The following is a 21,884-nucleotide window of genomic DNA, read 5'->3' on the forward strand; positions in this document are numbered from 1 at the left end:
TTATTTATTTATTTATTTATTTATTTGCATCAATATCCCGCCCTTCTCTGAAGACTCAGGGCGGCTTACACAGTGTTAAGCAATAGTCTTCATCCATTTGTATATTATATACAAAGTCAACTTTTATTGCCCCCAACAATCTGGGTCCTCATTTTACCTACCTTATAAAGGATGGAAGGCTGAGTCAACCTTAGGCCTGGTGGGACTTGAACCTGCAGTAATTGTAGGCAGCTGTGTTAATAACAGACTGTCTTTGTCTGTTTTACCTGTTATCTTTTACCTGTCTTTGTCTGTTGAGTCACCAGATGCCCCATTTATAGCTCATGCTGGCTGGGGAATTCTGGGAGTTGAAGTCCACCACTTTTCAAGGGGCCAAGTTTGGACATCCCTGATCTAGGTCCTACTTGACCTACAACCTCCTGAAGTCATTTTAATTGGGGTAATTCAGGAGAACTGGAAACCACCTCAGTTTCAAACAGAACAATAGCTGGAATAAACAGATCTTTCACTTGGAAATGAGGCCACTTCCTGCCCTGCTCGAAGCAGCAACTCTCTGGGCTCTCATTTGCAAGAAATCCCAACGCGGAACAACAGTTTGGAAGTATCCCAGGGATGGTGACTAAACTAAGGAATCCAGTCCAATGAAGATACCAGCTGTTTGGGCTTTCCTTTCTCGAGAATTTCCATCCTCTTTCCTCTCTCTCCCCCCTCCCCCCAACTCTTATTACCACGTAATTTGCCAGCTAGGAAATCCTGGGGGAAAGTTTGTTAAAAGCAAGCTGAGCAAAGAAAATTAAAATGCATGCACTTGGCAGTCTCTTTATGTGCTGCTGGGAGACTGGTTGGAGAGGGTCATCAGGGAATTACTTCTTTTGCAGGATCTTCGGACCATACTGCTCCCCCCCCCCCGCCCCCGTTGCTGACCACGAGAGCTGCAAACTTTCAAGGGAAAGGTGGACTGCCAAACCAGCTGGGTGTTCATTGTTTATTTCATTTATTTTGTCAATCATATATAAGATAACAGGTAAAAGTATAAACATAATTTGGAGACATGAAAAGAGTAAGTAAAAAGGAACATTAGGACAGGGACGGTAGGCACGCAGGTGTGCTTATGCACGCCCCTTACAGACCTCTTAGGAATGGGGTGAGGTCAACAGTAGACAGTCTAAGGTTAAAGTTTTGGGGGTTTGGGGAAGAACCTACAGAGTCAGGTAGGGCATTCCAGGCATTGACCACTCTGTTGCTGAAGTCGTATTTTCTGCAATCAAGTTTGGAGCAGTTTACCTTGAGTTTGTATCTATTGTTTGCTCATGTATTGTTGTGGTTGAAGCTGAAGTAGTCATTGACAGGTAGGACATTGTGGTAGATAATTTTATGTACTATGCTTAGGTCAGACTGAAGTCGGTGAGGTTCTAAATTGTCTAAGACCAAAATTTGGAGTCTGGTAGCATAAGGTATTTTATTGCGAGCAGAGGAGTGGAGGACTCTTCTCGTAAAATATCTCTGGACTCTCTAGATTGTATTTATGTCTGATATGCAGTGCGGGTTCCAGACAGATGAGCTGTATTCAAGAATTGGTCTAGCAAACGTTTTGGATGCTCTGGTTAGTAGTGTAATATTACCGGAGAAGAAGCTATGCAGGATTAAGTTAACAACTCTTAGTGCCTTTTTGGCAATGTTGTTTACAGGGGACTCTGGCACTTAGACCTTTAGAAATGAGTACTCCAAGGTCCTTGACAGAGTGAGGGTCATCTATAAGGTCATGTCCATTTAATTAGTATTTTATGTTTTGATTTTTTTTTGCCAATGTGCAAGACAGAGCCTTTGTTGGTTGAGATTTGAAGTTGCCACCTGTTAGAACAATCTGACACATAAGTCGAGGTCTTTTTGTTCAATGCCAGCTTGCCTCACAGTTCATGCTTAGGCAAGAAAGCAAAGCCCTTTGATTTAGCGTGCTCGGCACAGACGGCCGGGTACAGGATTAATAATCAGATGGTATGAAAGCAAGCAACTTTTTTAAGAGGCTTCACGTGCAACCGAGCTGGTGACCCAGCAACAGAGGCCTCCCGCTCCCTGTTTCACAGGCCAACAGCACCAGGAATTTGGCTTGCCAACTCTTTGCTATTTAAGGAAGGAAAAGAACAACAGCCAGAATCCACAATTCTGGGATCAACCAGAGATCAGTGTTTTTCTAACTTTAAGAGGTGTGGACTTCAACTTCCAGAATTCCCCAGCCAGCGCTAAACATTTGAAAAACATCGAATGAGACGAACGTGGGTTAAGATACGGCCCTTAACTCTGATTTAGCCGGGAGAAGATATGTCTGTCCTGTGGTCTTCTCTTCTTTATAAAAGTCTCCGAGGATTATCACAATCCCTTGGAGAGCAAGCAAGGCCACAAGTAAAGAAGACTTTAGATACAGATTAACAGAGTTGGAAGGGACCTTGTAGGTCATCTAGACCAATCCCCCGCCCAAGCAGGAGACCCTACACCATTTCGGACAGATGGCAGTCCAGTCTCTTCTTGAAAGCCTCCAGTGATGAAGCTGCCACAACTTCCAAAGGCAACTTCTGTTCCTTTGGTTGATTGTTCTGTCAGAAACTTCCTCATTTCTAGGTGGAATCTCTCCTTGATCAATTTCCATCCATTATTCCTTGTCTGGCCTTCAGGTGCTTTGGAGAATAGCTTGACCCCCTTCCTCTCTGTGGCAGCCCCTCAAATATTGGAAGACTGACATCATTAATCCCCTGGTCCTTCTCTTCACTAGACTAGCCTGGCCCACTTCCTGCAACCATTCATTGTATGTTTTAGCCTCCAGGCCCCTAAAATCATCCTGGTTGCTCTTCTCTGCACTCTTTCTAGAGTCTCGACATCTTTTTGATAGTGTGGTGACCAAAACTGGATGCAGTACTTTAAAGGGGAGTAGATACTTGAGCTGCTGTTGCTTATTTTCCGGCAGAAGTAGTGGGAGAAACACACAACCAGGAGCTCAAACGTCTTGTTTAAGTGCTTTGTGTGTTTACATAGCCTCCTCTGACTATTTGCTTTCTGGACGTGGTTATCAGTACAGATGCCCTTCCGTGCCTTGCTTTAGCAAAAGGGTACAGTTGGCAAAACAGAGCAGCTATGCCCAGAGGTTCTTCTCTGATACCACGTTAGATAAAACAAAATATTAACCAGGTTCGATTCCCTCCCCCCCCTCTTCTTATCAGTTCTGAACATTCGCAAGGCTCCCGGGAGAAAGTCAAGTGGACCGGTAGCTGCTGCGGTCACCAAGAGAAACTCTCCAGTTGGAACAGAGGTGGCTGATAAAAGTCACCTTACACACAACCACGGTGGGGAAGTGGCTGGGGAGGCACCCTGGCAAGGAAGTCCCGCGGCTTTGCTCCAGGTATGAAACACGTTGACGGAACGCCAGGAGTTCTCATCACGTGCCGTTACACCAAGAAAGGTGGATTTAATATAAACCCAACCGAGTGTTGACGGAAAAAAAAAAAAACCCAACCCAAGGGAGATCTATGATTTATTTCTGCTGACTTTTATTATCAACAGCGTCCCTATTCCGGGCTCTTATAAAACGTCTTTGTACGCATGTGGCTAATCTGCCTTTGAGGCAATGGAAATTCTAGTGGCCAGGCTGCTGAGGACAAAAAAAAGCAGACTTAGAATGACAGAATAACAGAGTTCGCAAGGGACCTTGGAGGTCTTCTAGTTCAGGGGTCTCCAACCTTGGCAACTTTAAGCCTGGCGGACTTCAACTCCCAGAATTCCCCAGCCAGCTTTGCTGGCTGGGGAATTCTGGGAGTTGAAGTCCGCCAGGCTTAAAGTTGCCAAGGTTGGAGAGCCCTGCCCTAGACCATTCCAGACAAATGGTTGTCCACTGATGGAACACCCACAATTTCGGGAGTCAACCTGTTCCACTGTTTAACTGTTCTAAAGGTAAAGGTTCCCCTCGCACATACGTGCTAGTCGTTCCCGACTCTAGGGGGCGGTGCTCATCTCCGTTTCAAAGCCGAAGAGCCAGCACCGTCCGAAGACGTCTCCATGGTCATGTGGCCGGCATGACTCAACGCCAAAGGCGCACGGAACGCTGTTACCTTCCCACCAAAGGTGGTCCCTATTTTTTCTACTTGCCTTTTTTACGTGCTTTCGAAACTGCTAGGTTGGCAGAAGCTGGGACAAGTAACGGGAGCTCACCCTGTTACACGGCAGCACTGGGGATTCGAACCGCCGAGCTGCCAACCTTTCGATCGACAAGCTCAACGTCCTAGCCCCTGAGCCACCCTATTTAACTGTTCTAACTGCCTAGAATTTTCTCCTTAGTTCTAAGTTGATTCTCTCTTTAATAATCTTCCACCAGTTTAGTTCTTGTCCTGCCCTCAAGTGTTTGGGAGAATAGAACCATAGGATCGTACCGCTGGAAGGGACTTTAGATGTCCTCTAATCTAGGCCAACTCCCTGCTTCAAGCAGGAGACCCTATACCATTCTGGACAAATGGCTGTCCAATCTCTTTTGGAAAGCCTCCAGTATTGGAGCACCCACAACTTCTGGAGGCAAGTTGTTCCACTGATTCATTGTTCTCACTGCCGGAAAATTCCTCCTTATTTCTAGGTTGCTTCTCTCTTTGATGAGTTTCCACCCATTGCTTCTTGTCCTGCCTTCAGGGGCTTTGGAGAATAGGTTGACCCCCCTCTTCTTTGGGGCAAAGGCAAGGCACTGAAGCAACTTTGGAGATATCACCCAGGGCTTTTCACCTCCTCTTTCTCCAGTCTCATGGCCACAAGGCAAATGCACGGAGTCCCAGTTGCTCTTCTACCTTTCAGCACAACCTTATTGCCATTAAACTGGGACTTCCTCCAAGCCAAGAACTTGGATTGCCAAGGGGCCTCAATTAGACATAGTCCCCGACTTGCGATCATCCATTTAACGAGCGGCACTGAAAAAGGTGATTGAAAAAGACAATCATCCACATAGCCTATTGGTGTTTTTAAGGCTCCCCCCACTCTCTCTTCTGCGTTATTCTTTTGTATAAAAAAAAATAATAATAATTTATTTGCAAAGAAAAAAAATGCCCATTTTTCTAAAGCAGCCCTTGTTAAGAGTTCAACCCATTTCTAAAAAGTCTAAATAAGGTTACCAGGGATATTTTATGCAAAACCATAATGACATAACACATTCCGAGCATGGCTCTGCATAATTTTTTAATACCAGGGAAGACTTCTGATTCACATACATTATGTATGTAATTAAAAGCATATGCAAATTCTACAACGTATTCCAAAAGCGGTTCTTTGGATCGTGGCCCTTGACTCTCAATTGAAGCATTACTTGCCTGGAATTCCTGCTAGGCAATTTTTAACTTTTCTTTTGAAAGCAGGTGAATTTCACAGTATAAAAGGCCCCCAAGTTCATTCCTTCCACAATAGCAGCACCAAGAGATATATGGGTAGCCCTCAACTTACAACCATTCATTTAGTGACCAGCTCAAGTTACAACGGCAGCAGAAAAAAACGATCCTCGCACTTATGACCGGAGTGCAGCATCCCGGAGTCACGTGATCACCACTTACGACCTTCCCAGCCGGCTTCTGACAAGCCAAATCAACGGGAGGATACCTGATTCGCTTAATGATCGTGTGATTCACTTTGACCTCTGCAGTGATTCGCTTAACAGCCACGGCAAAAAAGGTCGCTAACCCGGGCACAACTCCATTAATAAGTATCTTGCTTTTTCTCATTAGAATGAGAAAAACCTATGACAAGAAAACATAATTATACATATAACAACCGCAGGGATTAAGGGGAGAGGACTGGAGGTTAAAACATATGAAGAACGGTTGCAGGAACTAGGTATGTCTAGTTTCATGAAAAGAAGGACTAGGGGAGACATGATAGCAGTGTTCCAATATCTCAGAGGCTGCCCCAAAGAAGAGGGAGTCAAGCTATTCTCCAAAGCACCTGAGGGCAGGACAAGAAGCAATGGGTGGAAACTAATCAAGGAGAGAAACAACTCAGAACTAAGGAGAAATTTCCTGACAGTGAGAACAATTTATCAGCGGAACAACTTGCCTCCAGAAGTTGTGAAGGCTCCAACACTGGAAGTTTTTAAGAAGAGACTGGATATGGTGTAGAGTTTCCTACCTAAGCAGAGGGTTGGACTAGAAGGCCTCCAAGGTCCCTTCCAACCATTCTATTCTATTCTATTCTATTCTATTCTATTCCACCCCACCCCACCCCACTCCAGTCCATCTATTCTATTCTATTCTATTCTATTCTATTCTATTCTATTCTATTCTATTCTATTCTATTCTATTCTATTCTATTCTATTCTATTCTATTCTACTCTGCAGCACATGAAATTCAGAACACTAGATAACACTACTGATCCTTAACCTCGGTAAAACTGCCAATGTTAGAACGGGACATTACAGATTATACCAGAGGAACAACATCCAGAAAAAGTTCCTGCAGAAAGAGAGAAACGGACCATGAATAAATAATTTAAAAAACAACAACACACACACACCGCTGATTTTGTTCTCGCACGCAAGCTGATGGCTCAGTGAGGAATTTCCTCTTAAAAGAGATTTCTCTCTGAGCCCTGGAAATACTGCACAATCATGCATCCAACACACACACACACACACACACACACACACACACACACACACACACACACACACCCCTCCCTAAAAGAACGCTAGGCTCTTTGGGAAGCCTAAACCTGTGAAAGTACCTGCTTTTCTCAATGGTGAAACACCGAAATACTTTTTTAAAAAAGAGCAGAACAATAATATTTATCTGCCGAAGATGATTAAAACGGGGCAAAACGAGGGGGGGCCACCATGCCATCCAGGAAATCGGGCATCTGCAGAGCAACACACGGCCTCACGATGAGGAAGTGAAGCACGAACAAAAATAGCTCCAAGCCAGCGTTTCTCAACCATGAAAATTTTCAGATGTGCGAGGCTGGGTGGGGGGAATTCTGGGAGTTGAAGTCCACGCATCTAAAAGGGACCAAGGTTGAGAAACAAAGGTCGAACCCAGGGAAATCCAACCGTGGCAGCTTTAAGCCTGGCAGACTTCAATTCCCAGAATTCCCCAGCCAGCTTTGCAGTGTTATTAACTTGAGGGTCCATTAGCCTAAGCCAGGGGTCTCCAACCTTGGTAAGTTTAAGCCTGGCGGACTTCAACTCCCAGAATTTCCCAGCCAGCTGCTTAAATATGCCAAGGTTGGAGACCCCGAGTTTAACCTTTCTCATTTTATGCTCCACAGAAAATGGGCTCAATTCATCCCACCGTTCGAATTTTATCTCAAAATTCTGCAGAAGCTGGGCCAAGGGATGGATTAGGCCCAAGGACATGGAAGATAACTCAGGCTTGTGGTTGTCCTTGGGCGTTCTCTGAGTTTGGTGGCTATCAGTAGGTTATCAACCTCGATAACACAATCACTAGCTCTGATGATATTGCCCAGTTTGGTCACGAGACGTCTGCAAGAAAACCACCAAGCTCGGAAACCAGAATTCGACCCTGAGCAATGGGAATATGGAGCTCTCTTCTGTCGGGACCAAACTCTTGTCTGCCACTTGTCTATCAGGGACCCCACGCAAATTCCTTCTGCCGTTAAACCCTCCAAGCTATTCCGAAATAGAAACCAAGATTGCAGCCTGACTATTAGTCATCGTCTGGATTTTGTGTTCCGAAACATCCCGAGACAAAGAAGTATCTAAGAAATGTGACATTGGAGGAAGTCGCCCTTAGCCATATAATCTATCACGTGCCACCTTTTTTTTTTTTTTTTTTGCACAATCCAACCGCACAACTGCCAATCTTATCCAACGAGGACTCGAGATAAAACCGGCGAATTAGATTAAAGGGAGCCTTTACGTTTCAGCTCTTAAAAGACTTCAACGGTTGCTTTCTTACTCCCGACGTCCTTTGCATACCTTATCTGGTTAAACACTTCCAGGACGTTCTGATTATTTTGATTGCACAGTGGGAACCTTCAGATGTTCTTTCTCTAATGTGCTATCGTAAGACTGCAATCCATCGGCACCCAGTGCCCTTCGGCAGGGTTTCTCAACCTTGACGGCTTTAAGATGTGCAGACTTCAACTCCCAGAATTCTGGGGAATTCTGGGAGTTGAAGTCCGCACATCTTAAAGCCGTCAAGGTGGAGAGAAACACGGCCCTTCGGGATTCGGTGCAGAACAAACTTTCCCCAAAAGAATGACGCCACACAAGTTTGACCATGAGGATTCTAAATAAGGACAAAGATAAAATAATACTCAAAGTACTTTGGTTTTCCAAAGATCTCACAGTAGCCTTTTGGGTTGGAAAAAGAGAAAGAATAACAACACCACTGAGTGAGAGATTACTGAACACGCATGCATCAAAAGTTTTAGGTTATCTCAAAAGGCCTCGACAAGTCCAGCGGGTTTGTTAAAAATGTTAATCGACAAAATAATCTTTCTTACATATAGCCTGTAATTGCTCAGTTCTGCACCGGTTTCTCTTCCAACTCCAAATCTTATGTCAGTTTGGCCACTTCAGACCACTGATGAAATGAATTATGCCTCACAAAAGATTCTACCTTTTTAATAAAAGGCATTAATCCCAAAAATGTGCTACCTCTTCCTGATTTGGGTGACCCAAACAGGAAGAATCTGGAACTATCTTTCCCGGATTTATTTTAGAAGGCACAAACTTGCAAGAGATTTCGCTCTTGAAATGATGGACAGCCCGATGGGACTGTGCTAGTGAGATTACAAAACTACCCCTCTGCAGGTGGATAATTTCAAACTTCCCTTACGCGTCCTGAATTAAGGAGCGGAATAAACATTTCAAAGCCAGGCAAGACTCAAAAAAGTTGAACTTAAGATTGCGAGGACATTTAGAGAACGGATTATTGCAGGACACGTGGATCCCCTGAGAAATCATTCTGGAGTCCCAATCAACGGTTACAAATAATTTGAAAAAATAGTTCGGTTTTAACTGTTGATACCAGACAGCCAAAGCCAATTGGGTTCACGATAAAAATGTTTGCCATTTGCCCTAAAACAGGTCTGGAATGTCGGAATCTGTGCTGTTATGTTCTCATTGTCATCGTCTTAGCCAACGTTGCCAATAATCTAAGAGAAGGGAAACTGAAATTTATGAAGCCTGCACTTCCCCTTCTCAAACAGAGCAAGAGAAACACTTGTAGGATACAACGTGCCAATGGAAAGAGGAACCATCTTAATTTTGGGACTGAAGATCCCTCAAGAGGACATATTGGAGTGAATAATCCACTGTCCAAAATCCCCCGTCTTTGTTTCTGGATGACTGAGCAGAGAAAAGCTTCTATTTTTAAGAGCAAAGAGAATTTCCAAGTACATTGCAGTACGCAACTGCTGGAAGAAACCAATGAGCTATTTTTATAGTCGGAAAGCTTACCAAATATTTCTCCGTTTTTGGCATATTCTGTCACAAGGTAAAGCATGCTTTTGGTCTCCATCACCTGTGAATAAAAGAAATGAAGAGCATTTTAACTGGCGAAAAGACGGGGGTGGAGGGAACCTCAGGAAATCTTGGAAGCAACTTTTTCAGTATTTCTCCTGAGGTAAATGAAACACCAGAGGTATCGTTACGCGTATAAAAATTCAAATTTACTTCAAGAATTCAAAGAGGAAGGCAGGATGGAGGGAAGGCTTCCCTAAATCAGTGATTAAAAGGAATATCTCATTACCGGAACACAAAACAACTTTAAGATACATGGAGGTTTCTCAGAATAAACCACAAGACGAAGCCTGAAATTTGTGGGATTTGGGCCAATGTGCTGAAGCAATAACTTCCAAATTAGCAGGCGAACAAATAAAATCCATAGTCCTGAATCCTTCATCGCTCCTTGACACACTTAGCATTTATTGTGGGATGCCAAATATAAGAAAACAATGCCAGATAAGTTTGAATCCTGAAGGCAGAGACAAGATAAATCACTTGGGCACTGAAATGTTAAGATGTTTTTTTTTCCCCCCCTGGGAAGATCTGTCTCATTAAACAATTCTCCAATGGCTTTTGCACAAAATAGGAAGGCGAATAAGAACTGCAACAGAATTTTTGAAATCTTGCAAGAACAGAATATTCCTGTTGAGGGTTTTTGCCGATCAACCGGATTCTTCTCCAGGCTGTTATAATTTGGGGTAAAGGCAAGACAGCATTTGTCAACTGGGGTATTTTAGACGATCCAACTAGATCAGAAACAATTTCAGTCTCCCAAGTGTTTAAATATGAAAATGAGGGAATTGGATGGAATCCACGAAGGTTTATGCCAGAATACATTTCTTTGCTCTCATGCTATCACAAGACACTTCCAAGAACTTCAAATATCCTCCCCCGCCCCCCTAAATCGAACACAGATTGCAAACTCCCGGAGAAGGAACTGCTGGCGTTAGTGAATAATAATCTCATTCAGAATGTTAAAACAGCCAGGCAGCTTGCTAGAACAAAGGAGAGACCGAAAGGCTTTTAATAAATGCAGAAAGTTGGGAGAGTTTGCAAAACTGGGAGGATTTTTCTCGGGCCTTGAGAAAGTCTGACATCATGCCCAAAGTAATCGCTTGATCAAAGGTAGGCATCGGCGGGCTTGTTCACCGAAGCAACAAGCTGTGGTCAGGGGAGGAAACTCTGCAGCTAGAAGATGTGCAAGGGTGGTGAGCAAGGGCTGTTGCTAGTCAGAGCAGGCCTCCTGGCGCACACAAATCAGCAAACTCTCCAACGTAATTTCTCTGGTTGAGATAAAAGGTGCCAGCTCTTCACCACAGTTGGTTAGAACAAGTCTGTCTGTCTGTCTGTCTATCTGTCTGTCTATCTATCTAAATCTTCCTACTTATATCCATCCATCATCTATCTAAATCTATTTACCTACCTACCTACCTCCATCCATCCATCCATCCATCCATCTCTCCATCCATCCATCTATCTAAATCTAACTATCTACCTCCCTCCATCCATCCATCATCTATCATCCATCCATCCATCTATCTATATCTACCTACATCCATCAATCCATCTAAATCTACCTAACTACCTACATCCATCATCTATCGATCTATCTATCCATCCATTCATCCATCCATCCATCCATCCATCTATATCTACCTACATCCATCCATCCATCCATCCATCCATCCATCCATCCATCCATCCATCCATCCATCTATATCTACCTATATCCATCCATCCATCTAAATCTACCTAACTACCTACATCCATCATTCATCCATCCATCCATCCATCCATCCATCTATCTATCTATCATCTATCTAAATCTACCTCCCGCCCTCCCTCCCTCCCTCCATCCATCCATCCAATTTCTACACTGCCCATCTCACCAAAGTAATTCTGGGCAGTTTACAAACAACACTATAAAATAATATAAAAACGTGACTCAGTTAAAAAGAGAATTTAAAAAAAAAACAAGATTAAAATTAACAAATTAAAACTTTTTTTTTTTTAAAAAAAACAGAGTTAAGAAATCAACAAGGCTGAAAAGATTTGCATGAAACACCATCCAACCCGTAAGCTGGGAGGCTTCTGGGGAATGTATTTATTGGTAAAATCATTGGAAGGATTTGGATAATTGGAAGTCAAAGAAAGTCTCAACTGCCCGATAGCAAAAAAAAAAAAGCAAAGACTTTTTAAAGATGACTAAAAGAATACTGCTGACAGCTGGTTGGTTTTTCCAGAAGATCTCAGAGCATGAAATAGTATTATGTGGGGGGTTTTTTAATGCTCAGGATCGTTCTCTCATTTCTAAATTCCAGTTCAAATAAGTAAGCTGTTTGTTTTATAATATCGGCTGTTAACCGCTTGATTTATAGTATGCTGTCAATGTTGAGACATGATTTAATAAAAGCCCAGGCCAAACCTCGTTAAACACAAATGCTTCTTCTTGAAATGGCCGGGAGGTCTCTTCTTCTTGAGCTTCAACATTTAATACGAGTAATTTGTTAATGACATTGGGTAAACTAATAAAGATAGTTCTAAGCAAGGCCTTTAGGACGAGATTTACAATGATCTGAATCTAGTGGCATCTGGCGGCTCACAGCGCGGCTTCTGAACCACTCTGTTCATTTGGCTGATTCAGGCCTGGGATTTGCTCCCGAATTGCTGCATTCCTTGTCAGCGCTTAAAACTTCTATTCTTGAATTTTGGCTCACTCCATCGTGAAGTCTCAACGACTTCTTACTTTGATTCTACAACTGGCTGTCATCGTTTCAAACATCTGGTTTTGTCTCATAAGAAAGATTTGCGTTCAAAATCAAACCATCCTTCTTTATCAGACAGATCAACAGGAGTATCAAAACGAGTAGACTAAAACATGGAGGCTAGAACATATGAAGAACGGTTGCAGGAACTGGGTAGGTCTAGTTTAATGAAAAGAAGGACTAGGGGAGACATGATAGCATGTTGCAATCTCTCAGGGGCTGCCACAAAGAAGAGGGAGTCAAGCTATTCTCCAAAGCACCTGAAGGCAGGACAAGAAGCAATGAGTGGAAACTAATCAAAGAGAAAAGCAATCTAGAACTAAGGAGAAATTTCCTGACAGTAGAACAACTAATCAGTGGAACAACTTGCCTGCAGAAGTTGTGAAGGCTCCAACACTGGAAGTTTTTAAGAAGATGTTGGATAACCATTTGTCTGAAGTGGTGTGGAGTTTCCTGCCTGAGCAAGGGGTTGGACTAGAAAACCTCCAAGGTCCCTTCCAACTCTGTAACTCTAAAAGTAGCGCTTAACTGTTAAAGGGGCATAATGTAGCTTTCCATAGCAATGTTACGTAAATTCCTGATTGTTTAATACTTTGTGTGTGCGCACAACTCGCATAAGAGAAAAGATAATCAATGCTAATGGAGATACGGTGCCCTAAACAAGGACTTTTCTAAGATATTTACTTGATTGATGCCAAGGTGATATTATTTTTGGTAGGACAGCATGGAGGAATATAATACGAGACCGCCTGCTGTTACCCTATGCCTCCCACCGACCCGTACGCTCTCACAGAGAGGGTCTTCTCAGGGTGCCGTCCGCCAAACAATGTCGGCTGGCGACCCCCAGGAGTAGGGCCTTCTCTGTGGGAGCATCGACGCTCTGGAATGAACTTCCCCCTGGCCTACGTCAAGTGCCTGATCTTCGGACCTTCCGTCGTGAGCTAAAAACATATTTATTCATTCAAGCGGGACTGGCATAATAGTTTGGTTTTATATTGGGGTTTTATTAATATTTTAAATTTTAAATTCATTTTAACTTTCAGCCGTCTAATAATTGCTATATTTTAATGCATTTTAATTGTATATATCTTGTATTTTATTCTGGCTGTACATCGCCCTGAGTCCTTCGGGAGAAGGGCGGTATAAAAATTTAATAAAATAATAATAATAAATAATAATAATGAGGAAGGCCATATTAAAGACAAATATTACACAATCTATTTAAACTTTCAAACTTATTTAAGAACTAAACTTGTCTGAAGGAATTAGATCAGTCTTCAGAGCTTTGGCCAGTTAACAACTCACCAATAAATTGGGAGAATCGATAAACAGGTTCCATATAAATTCATATTTGTGGAATAGATGTGGTTTAGCATTAAGTGTAAGCAATCCAAATATTTAATGCGGAGAAACAACAGTCACTGCTCAGAAACCGAAGAAAACTCTTACCTTCCTACTCTTCAGGTCAAAGCCTTTTATGTATGACCTACGGACTTCAACTCCCAGAATTCCCGAGCCGGACGTGCACAGCTAGCCCAGGAATTCTGGGAGTTGAAGTCCACAGCTTTAAAGGGGCCACAGATGCTCACCCCTGCTTTAGACCAAGAGCAAAAGTCATGGATTGCAATGATGAAAATGGAAGCTGGCAAATGAGAGGTTTTTGAAATCCCGCCGTTCACTGTTCCACGTTAGGAAATTGTGGCGTAGGGAAATCGTTCTACTTGAAACACTCTGTGGCAAAGCTATTCAGGTCACACTGCAGATTACATAAACAGGATCCTGTTAGAGACGAAGTCCCACTGATCCATCTGACCTTATGTTTCGCGAGAGCCAATAGCCTCAAGTGACTCGCTGCATTCCTGAAAGGCTCTAAGCCAGGATTCTTCCCCAACGTGGCTTGTTAGTAAGAAAGTGGGCTGAGGAGTGTTGCTCCCACTTCACGGTTTCTTCAAGCAGAGGCGGATAAACTAAGTAGCCTCTGGTGGCTCAACAGACTAATGCAGTCTGTTATTAACAGCAGCTGCTTGCAATTACTGCAGGTTCAAGCCCAGCCCAAGGTTGACTCAGCCTTCCATCCTTTATAAGGTAGGTAAAATGAGGACCCAGATTGTTGGGGGCAATAAGTCGACTTTGTATATAATATACAAATGGAAGAAGACTATTGCTTGACATAGTGTAAGCTGCCCTGAGTCTTCGGAGAAGGGCGGGATATAAATGCAAATAAATAATAATAATAATAATAATAATAGAAGAAGAAGAAGAAGAAGAAGAAGAAGAAGAAGAAGAAGAAGAAGAAGAAGAAGAAGAAGAAGAAGAAGAAGAAGAAGAAGAAGAAGAAGAAGAAGAAGAAGAAGAAGAAGAAGAAGAAGAAGAAGAAGAAGAAGAAGAAGAAGAAGAAGAAGAAGAAGAAGAAGAAGAAGAAGAAGAAGAAGAAGAAGAAGAAGAAGCAGCAGCAGCAACCAGGATGGAAAAGTTCAGCCATGGCCTTACACGCCTGGATTTCAATATTTCTAAACAATGTCAAACCACGGTTCCTTGGAGACCAACAAGCCAGGAATCAAGCCATTCAGATATATGATGGTTAACCCTGCAAGTCTTTGGTTAGCATAGCTGCCCCTGCAGACAGAAGGAGCCACATAGGCACAATTGTGCAACACGGGTTAGAAGCACAAATAATCCTCGACTTACAACCACAACTGAGCCCAAAGTTTCTGTTACTAAGTGAGACAGTTAAGTCAACTTTGGGCCATCTTACAACCTTAGTTCCTTAAGTGAATCACTGTAAATCTGAAGTTAATAACACAGTCATTAAGGGAATCTGGCTTCCCCATTGACTGGTTAAGTAAGTTTTCCCTCCACCTTATGACTTTTCTCGCCACGTTCGTTAAGTGAATCAATACAGTTCTTACATTAGTAACCTGGTTGTTAAGTGAACCCGGTTTCCCCATGGACTTCGCTTGTCAGAAGGTTGCCCAAGGGGATCACATGACCCTGGGACATGGCAACCGCCATAGATATGGACTAGTTGCTGAGTGACTGAATTTTGATCCTACGACCATGGGGACGCCGCAACGGTTGCGTAAGTGTGAAAAAAACGGTCGTAAGTCCCTTTTTCCAGTGTCGTTGCTTAACTTTGAACGGTCACTAAACGGACGGTTGTAAGCCCACCTGTACTTGCTAAGACACTGAGCTTGTCGATCAGAAAGGTCGGCAGTTCATCGGTTCGAATCCCTAGTACAGGTCTCTTGCGAGAGCAGAGGGTTGGACTAGATGACCGTCCAAGGTCCCTTCCAACTCGGTTACGGTTAATCTTCCTAACCATCATTAAGTCAAGATTCTGGCATTCTGAAGAACCGCTGTTGCTGCTGCTACCGATTTTCCTAACTGAACAAAATCCCGGCAGGCTAGCCTACATCGGTTAAAAAAACCTGTTCCTTTCAACAATGCCTGAGTCAACAATTTTAAGGCCAGCTCCCCTTGGCTGTTTGTTGCTGAAGTCAAGGGAAGTTCAGGCTGGTGAATTCATGAATTATTCAAAGCCGTACGGTTGTTAACGTTCAAAAAAGGGACGAAGGGAAAAACTAACCTTGAAGGATCTGAAGTATCAAATTGTTTCTAGATTTGTACACGGGGACGAATTAATCACTGCTCAATAATTCCACCAACGGCAACCAAACCACGGACAGATTCAGGAGCTGACTGGTTTTAACAGTAACAGAGCTGGAAGGGACCTCGGAGGTCATCTAGCCCAACCCCCTGCTCAGAGAGGAGACCTGTACTAGGGATTCGAACCACCGAACCTGCCGACCTTTCAGATCGACAAACTCAAGTGTCTTAAGCCGCTGAGCCACCTAGTCAAGCAAAAAGTTTAAAAGGTTGGGTTCCCCGTCAAGTTTTGAACTTTCAGATTCGAGAGGCGAGAGGGTCACGTACCTGATAAAGCTTGATAATATGTGGATGGTCCAGCATTTTCATGATCTGTACCTCCCGGTAAATTTTTTCCAGGTTGACAGAATCGAGCTGAGATTTGTCGATGATTTTTATTGCTACCTAGGAACACACAAAAAAACCGGGGATGAGGTCAACCCTGCCTTCACAAGCCACTTCACCAAAGTGCAAAGAAACTGCTACCAGCCAGTTCTGACTTGATGCTAAAACATCGCATGAAGAAAAAAAATCAAGGAGTTGGGGGGTGGATTGAGTGCAGAGGTGGGTTTCACGTTATGTTACCACCACCGGTTTGCCACACACCGAAAATGTGTGTGTGCATTCTGCGCATGACCTTCTGCGCATTTTGCTCACATGCGCAGCTTCCATGCATGCACGCGGCTTAGAAAACATGGCTAAATAGGAGAGCATAGCATCTGGGCATGGGGGGTTGTCCCACCCGCAGGTCGCCACTATCGGTTCGCCCGAACCGGTACAAACCGCTGAATACCACCATTGATTGAGTGGGAGCAAATATTATATTGCGCTCTGCTTGAGTTGATAGAAGTTGGTTCTTGAAAGAATGGGATCCACATTCACTGGCCAACACATTTCTCCCTAGCAACCTGTTCCAAAGACTTCTCCCAACTCTCTTAAAGTAGATTTTGAGAACATATGGGGAAAGGGAGGAGTTTACACAAACATTCCCATGACACTGGAGTCCCCTAATTTATCTCATATCCCGCTGTGGGAGAATGAGCGGCAGAAGCTAGGGGCAGAGTGAAGAGAGGGACCAGCCTGGAGTCTCTACACAGTCACAAGCAAGATCGGTCCAGCCTTCCTTGAGTGCTGTTGGCCGTTATGTAACTCTTAATAAGCGTGGTGGCGCCGTGGTTAGAATGCGGGACTGCCAGGCAACTTCTGCTAACTGCCTGCAATTTGGCAGTTCGAATCTCACCAGGCTCAAGGTTGACTCAGCCTTCCGTCCTTGAAGGTCAGTAATATGAGGACCCAGATTGTTGGGGGCAATAGGCTGACTCTGTAAACTGCTTAGAGAGGGCTGTAAAAGCACTGGGAAGCAGTATAGTACTAAGTGCTAGTACTATCTTCTTTCTTTCCTTCTTTCCTTCCTTCCTTCCCTCCCTCAGTGGTTAGAATGCAGTATTGCAGGCTAACTCTGCAGACTGCCAGCAGTTTGATCCTGACTGGCTCAAGGTTGACTCAGCCTTCCATCCTTCTGAGGTGGGTAAAATGAGGACCCAGATTGTTGGGGGCAAATATACTGATTCTGTAAACCGCTTAGAGAGGGCGGTATATAAGTCTAAGGGATATTGCTATTAGTCGAGAAGATTCTACAGATTCTACAGGCTACAGCAATAAATCGGTTTAATTGAACCTGATCCCGGAGCATCAACTCTTATTCTGTTTGTGCTAAAATAGAACAGAATGCTTTCAAGTAAGTATTGACCCTTATCATGGCAGCCAGGCATCACGACCGGAGAGCAAACTTTCTGAGGTTTTATCTTGGAAACAAAGGATAAGCAAGCAAGGGACTGTGGCCGAGAAAGAAAACAAATAAATAAACCAGACATTGCTTCACACCAAATGTGCCTCAAAGGTTGCTCCTATTAAAAGTGCATGACTAATATGTTGTGCATTAGTCATATGTTTAACTCACATTCTCTGTGCTTGCAGGAGGAATCCCCCCACCCACAAATCCTCAGAGATGGGGGAAGTGGGGGGGAAAAAGGTTATTTAACGTAAAACTGCCCTTTAAGAAAGTGCCATTAGAAAGCAAAATCAATGGGGCTGATTTATTGCATGTTTTCCTATTTAACTATGATTAATGTTTCGGACACTTAAAAACCCACACAGGTTGTGCTAGAATAACAATTGAGACCAACATTTATGTTGTTAAGTGAGACATTTGCTTGTCAGAAGGTCGCAAAAGGGGATCACACAACCCCGGGACACTGCAACCATCCTAAATGTGAGTCAGTTGTCAACCATCTTAATGTAAATCTTAATGAAAAATCTTCCTTCCTTCCTTCCTTCCTATCTCCCTCCCTCCCTCTCTGTTAGAATGCTTTTTTAATGCCATTATAAATTTGAACAGTCTCTAAGAAAAATGCTGTAAGTGGAGGACTCCTGTATATTATTGTACAAGAGCTTAGGGCAGGAGTCAGCAACCTGCGGCTCTGGAGCCGCATGTGGCTCTTTCGCCCTTCTGCTGCGGCTCCCTGTCACTCAAAATATGCGTCACAACCGCCAATGCGCGACACCCGCCGGCATGCGATTTATTGAGCTTTTCAACCATGGAAAAATCCAAGAGAAGAAAAGTTTCAGGAGGAAACAGAACATTTAATTTAACTACATATGCTAGTTTTGGGGCCGCTCAAGAAATAGTCAGGCACGGGAAGAGTTTTTGTGGCTCCCGGTGTTGTTTTTTTCTGTGGGAAACGGGTCCAAATGGCTCTTTTGAGTGTTTAAGGTTGCAGAGCCCTGGCTTAGGGAAAGCTAAGCCATTTAGCTGAACCTGATTCAAACTATCTACAAATCTGTGAACAAAAAAAAAAAAAAAAAAGAGCCAAAGAGACATATCCATTTAGAAATTAAAATATATCCACATTAAAATTAAAAATTAAAATGTATATAGTATACAAATGGATGAAGACTATTGCCTGACATAGTGTAAGCCGCCCTGAGTCTTCGGAGAAGGGCGGGATATAAATGCAAATAAAAAAAATAAAAAAAAATAAATAAATAAAAAATCACAGTGCATTGTCAGTGAGGAATCAGGCAAGAGCAGAATGACCTCTGAAAAACACAATATCAATTGTTGTTGTTTTTTCTCCCTCTCTCAAACAGACGTTGGCCGGCAGGTTTGGCTCATAATTACACAATGTGATTTATTTGGTTTTCCCCCTTATCAATCTTCCGAGTTTTTATTAAGTTGCTTTTTATCCAGAGAGCGTTATTCCAAACTTTTACAGTGTTCTTTTTTTTTTCTTTGTATGCTGGACAGTACATAGAAGAGGCAAATATTGAATATAAAAAAACCCAAAATGGGTCTAGCAGACATTTTTCTCTCCAGAATATTAAAAGCTGCAATCCATTTGAGAAAGAGAAAATTTCTAGGGAAATCTTTCTTCGTGGTGCACATAATTTGCTGCTTGCAAGGCAGTGTAAAAACTATACAGCATCTCCAGAATGTCTCAAGATTGATAAGACGACTATTCTCATCCTCTCGGTTGGTGGGCTTCCAATAGCATCCCACTGGCCCAGTGGAAACGTAAAAAAAAAAAAAAAAACGCCTCTTAAAACTTCTTCTAAAATGTGAATAAATGTAATGAAGACGTTGACAGCAGTGTTTCTCTCAACCATGGCAACTTGGAAGATGAATGGACTTGAAGCCCACCCATGGCCCAAGGTTGAGACATCCTGGTTCACCCATCGCATTTCTTTTTTCTACGCATTTATTTTAGGCAAATCCGGATGGCGTGCAGGGCTTGGGCTGCAAAAAAAGGGACTGTGCAGGTAGTCCTCGAGTTACGACCACAATTGAGCCCAACTTTTCTGTGGTTAAGGGAGAAATTTGCTAAGTGGGTTGTGACCATTTTTACGACCTTCCTAGCCACAGTTAATAACCCGGTTGTTAAGCAAATCTGGCTTCGCCATGGACTCTGCTCGTCATCGCCAAAGCGGTGGTGAAATTCAAATTTTTTTACTACCGGTTCTGTGGGCGTGGATTGGTGGGCGTGGCAGGGGGAAGGATACTGCAAAATCCCCATTCCCTCCCCACTCCTGGGGGAAGGATACTGCAAAATCCCCATTCCCTTCCCGCTCCTGGGGGAAGGACACTGCAAAATCCCCATTCCCTCCCCGCTCCTGGGGAAAGGACACTGCAAAACCCCCATTCCCTCCCCGCTCCTGGGGGAAGGACACTGCAAAATCCCCATTCCCTCCCCGCTCCTGGGGGAAGGACACTGCAAAATCCCCATTCCCTCCCCGCTCCTGGGGGAAGGATACTGCAAAATCCCCATTCCCTTCCCGCTCCTGGGGGAAGGACACTGCAAAATCCCCATTCCCTCCCCACTCCTTAGGGAAGGATACTGCAAAATCCCCATTCCCTCCCTGCTCCTGGGGGAAGGATACTGCAAAATCTCCATTCCCTCCCCACTCCTTAGGGAAGGATACTGCAAAATCCCCATTCCCTCCCTGCTCCTGGGGGAAGGATACTGCAAAATCTCCATTCCCACCCCACTCTGGGGCCAGCCATAGGTGGTATTTACCAGTTCTCCGAACTACTCGAAATTTCCCCTACCGGTTCTCCAAAACCTGTCAGAACCTGCTGGATTTCACCCCTGTGCCAAAGGGGATCATGTGACCCTAGGATGCCACAACGGTCATAAGTATGAACCAGAGGAAAAATGGTCGTCACTTTTTTCAGTGATGGCGTAAATTTTGGACGGCCGCCAAATGAACTATTGTAACTCGAGGGCTACCTGTGCTTTACCTCTGTCCCAAAATATTCAAAATATCCCGTGTCAGGTTTTCTCTAACAACAGGTCTATTTAGGAGAGATTATTTTTCCAAGTCGCCGTCATCGGTAACCATCCTGGACGAGCAAAATTCCCCTGCAACCCTCTGCGGAAACAAAGCGGTGGTTTGATGCAATAGGAAATTCCATCTTTTCTTCTACTTTTTTTTTTTGGCCTTATCGGAGGAGTGGGGGGGTGGGTGGGAAGTATTTATATCTCGAATCACATCTGAACCTGGTGATCGACAACAAGAACCTAGGCCCGGAAACTGAAAGTCAATCTCACTGGGAGAAGAAGGCATCAAACCCACACTTCTCTCCCTTGTTTACCCAACAGATAACCAGCTTATGAAAATGTCACGACGTATAATTAAGATGAGCAGGGCTTCCAATGGGAGACAGAACGATGAATCACCAGAAATAGCTTTTATTAGGAATAAAGAGTAGAAACTCTTATTCATCCCCCGAAAACCTTGCATGCATCAAGAGAAAAGGAGAAGAAGAAAAAAGAAGAAGGAAAAAAAAAAGAAGGCGGCACAGGAAAGCAGCTTGCACTATTCAAACAAAACAAAATCTTCAGAGATGCAGAAGACGCTTGTGAAGAGACACAAAGCAGATGGACCCGGCTTGTATTTTGGCAACAGGAGGACGTTATTCTCCCTGTGCTATCGAATTATTTCCAAATAAAAGAGAAGAAGGATCTCGGTTCGTTTTTTGAACTAGGATATGACACTTTTAAGAGAAGACACCCAATCTTGCACACGGTTAAGACCTGTGGACTTCAACTCCCAGAATTCCCCAGCCAGCATGGGAGCTGGAAGTCCACAGGTCTTAAATTTGCCAACAAACGAAGGCAAAAATTATATGTGTCCCAGGATAATGTTGCAGGAACAGGTCAAAGGTGCTATTCGGCCCTGATCCCAGGATGTTGGCGACTCCAGGTTCTGCTAGAATGTGATCTCTGGCTGGCTGGCTTTATGAGACTACTTCTCGTTCATAAACATCACAGCTAATCCTCTGAAGTTTATGTTTGTCAGGATTATAAGCCTCAGCATCTCAGCTACGAGCTGTGGGCCGACTGCGAAGGCCAATTCAGCCTCTGGCCCGTGTTATTTGGGGAGGGGGGGCGAGAAATGGACAAAACCTTCCGTTCCGAATTGATGCAAGTCA

The 21,884-nt window shown here is 43.6% G+C and overlaps 1 protein-coding gene across 1 annotated transcript in view; it reads right to left on the reverse strand.

The window, feature by feature from the left end:
- The window catches only part of SIK2 (salt inducible kinase 2), a 64,089-nt gene that overhangs the window by 31,923 nt on the left and 10,282 nt on the right, over window positions 1–21,884 (reverse strand). Inside the window, exons 2-3 of the mRNA XM_058194357.1 lie at window positions 16,181–16,297; window positions 9,435–9,498 (exon numbers count right to left, since the gene is read on the reverse strand). Of these exons, the coding sequence (XP_058050340.1) occupies window positions 9,435–9,498; window positions 16,181–16,222 (106 nt within the window). The 5' untranslated portion in view covers window positions 16,223–16,297. The remainder of the gene's footprint in view (window positions 1–9,434; window positions 9,499–16,180; window positions 16,298–21,884) is intronic.

This window comes from Ahaetulla prasina, chromosome 9 (assembly GCF_028640845.1).
Source record: "Ahaetulla prasina isolate Xishuangbanna chromosome 9, ASM2864084v1, whole genome shotgun sequence".
Taxonomy (NCBI): domain Eukaryota; kingdom Metazoa; phylum Chordata; class Lepidosauria; order Squamata; family Colubridae; genus Ahaetulla; species Ahaetulla prasina.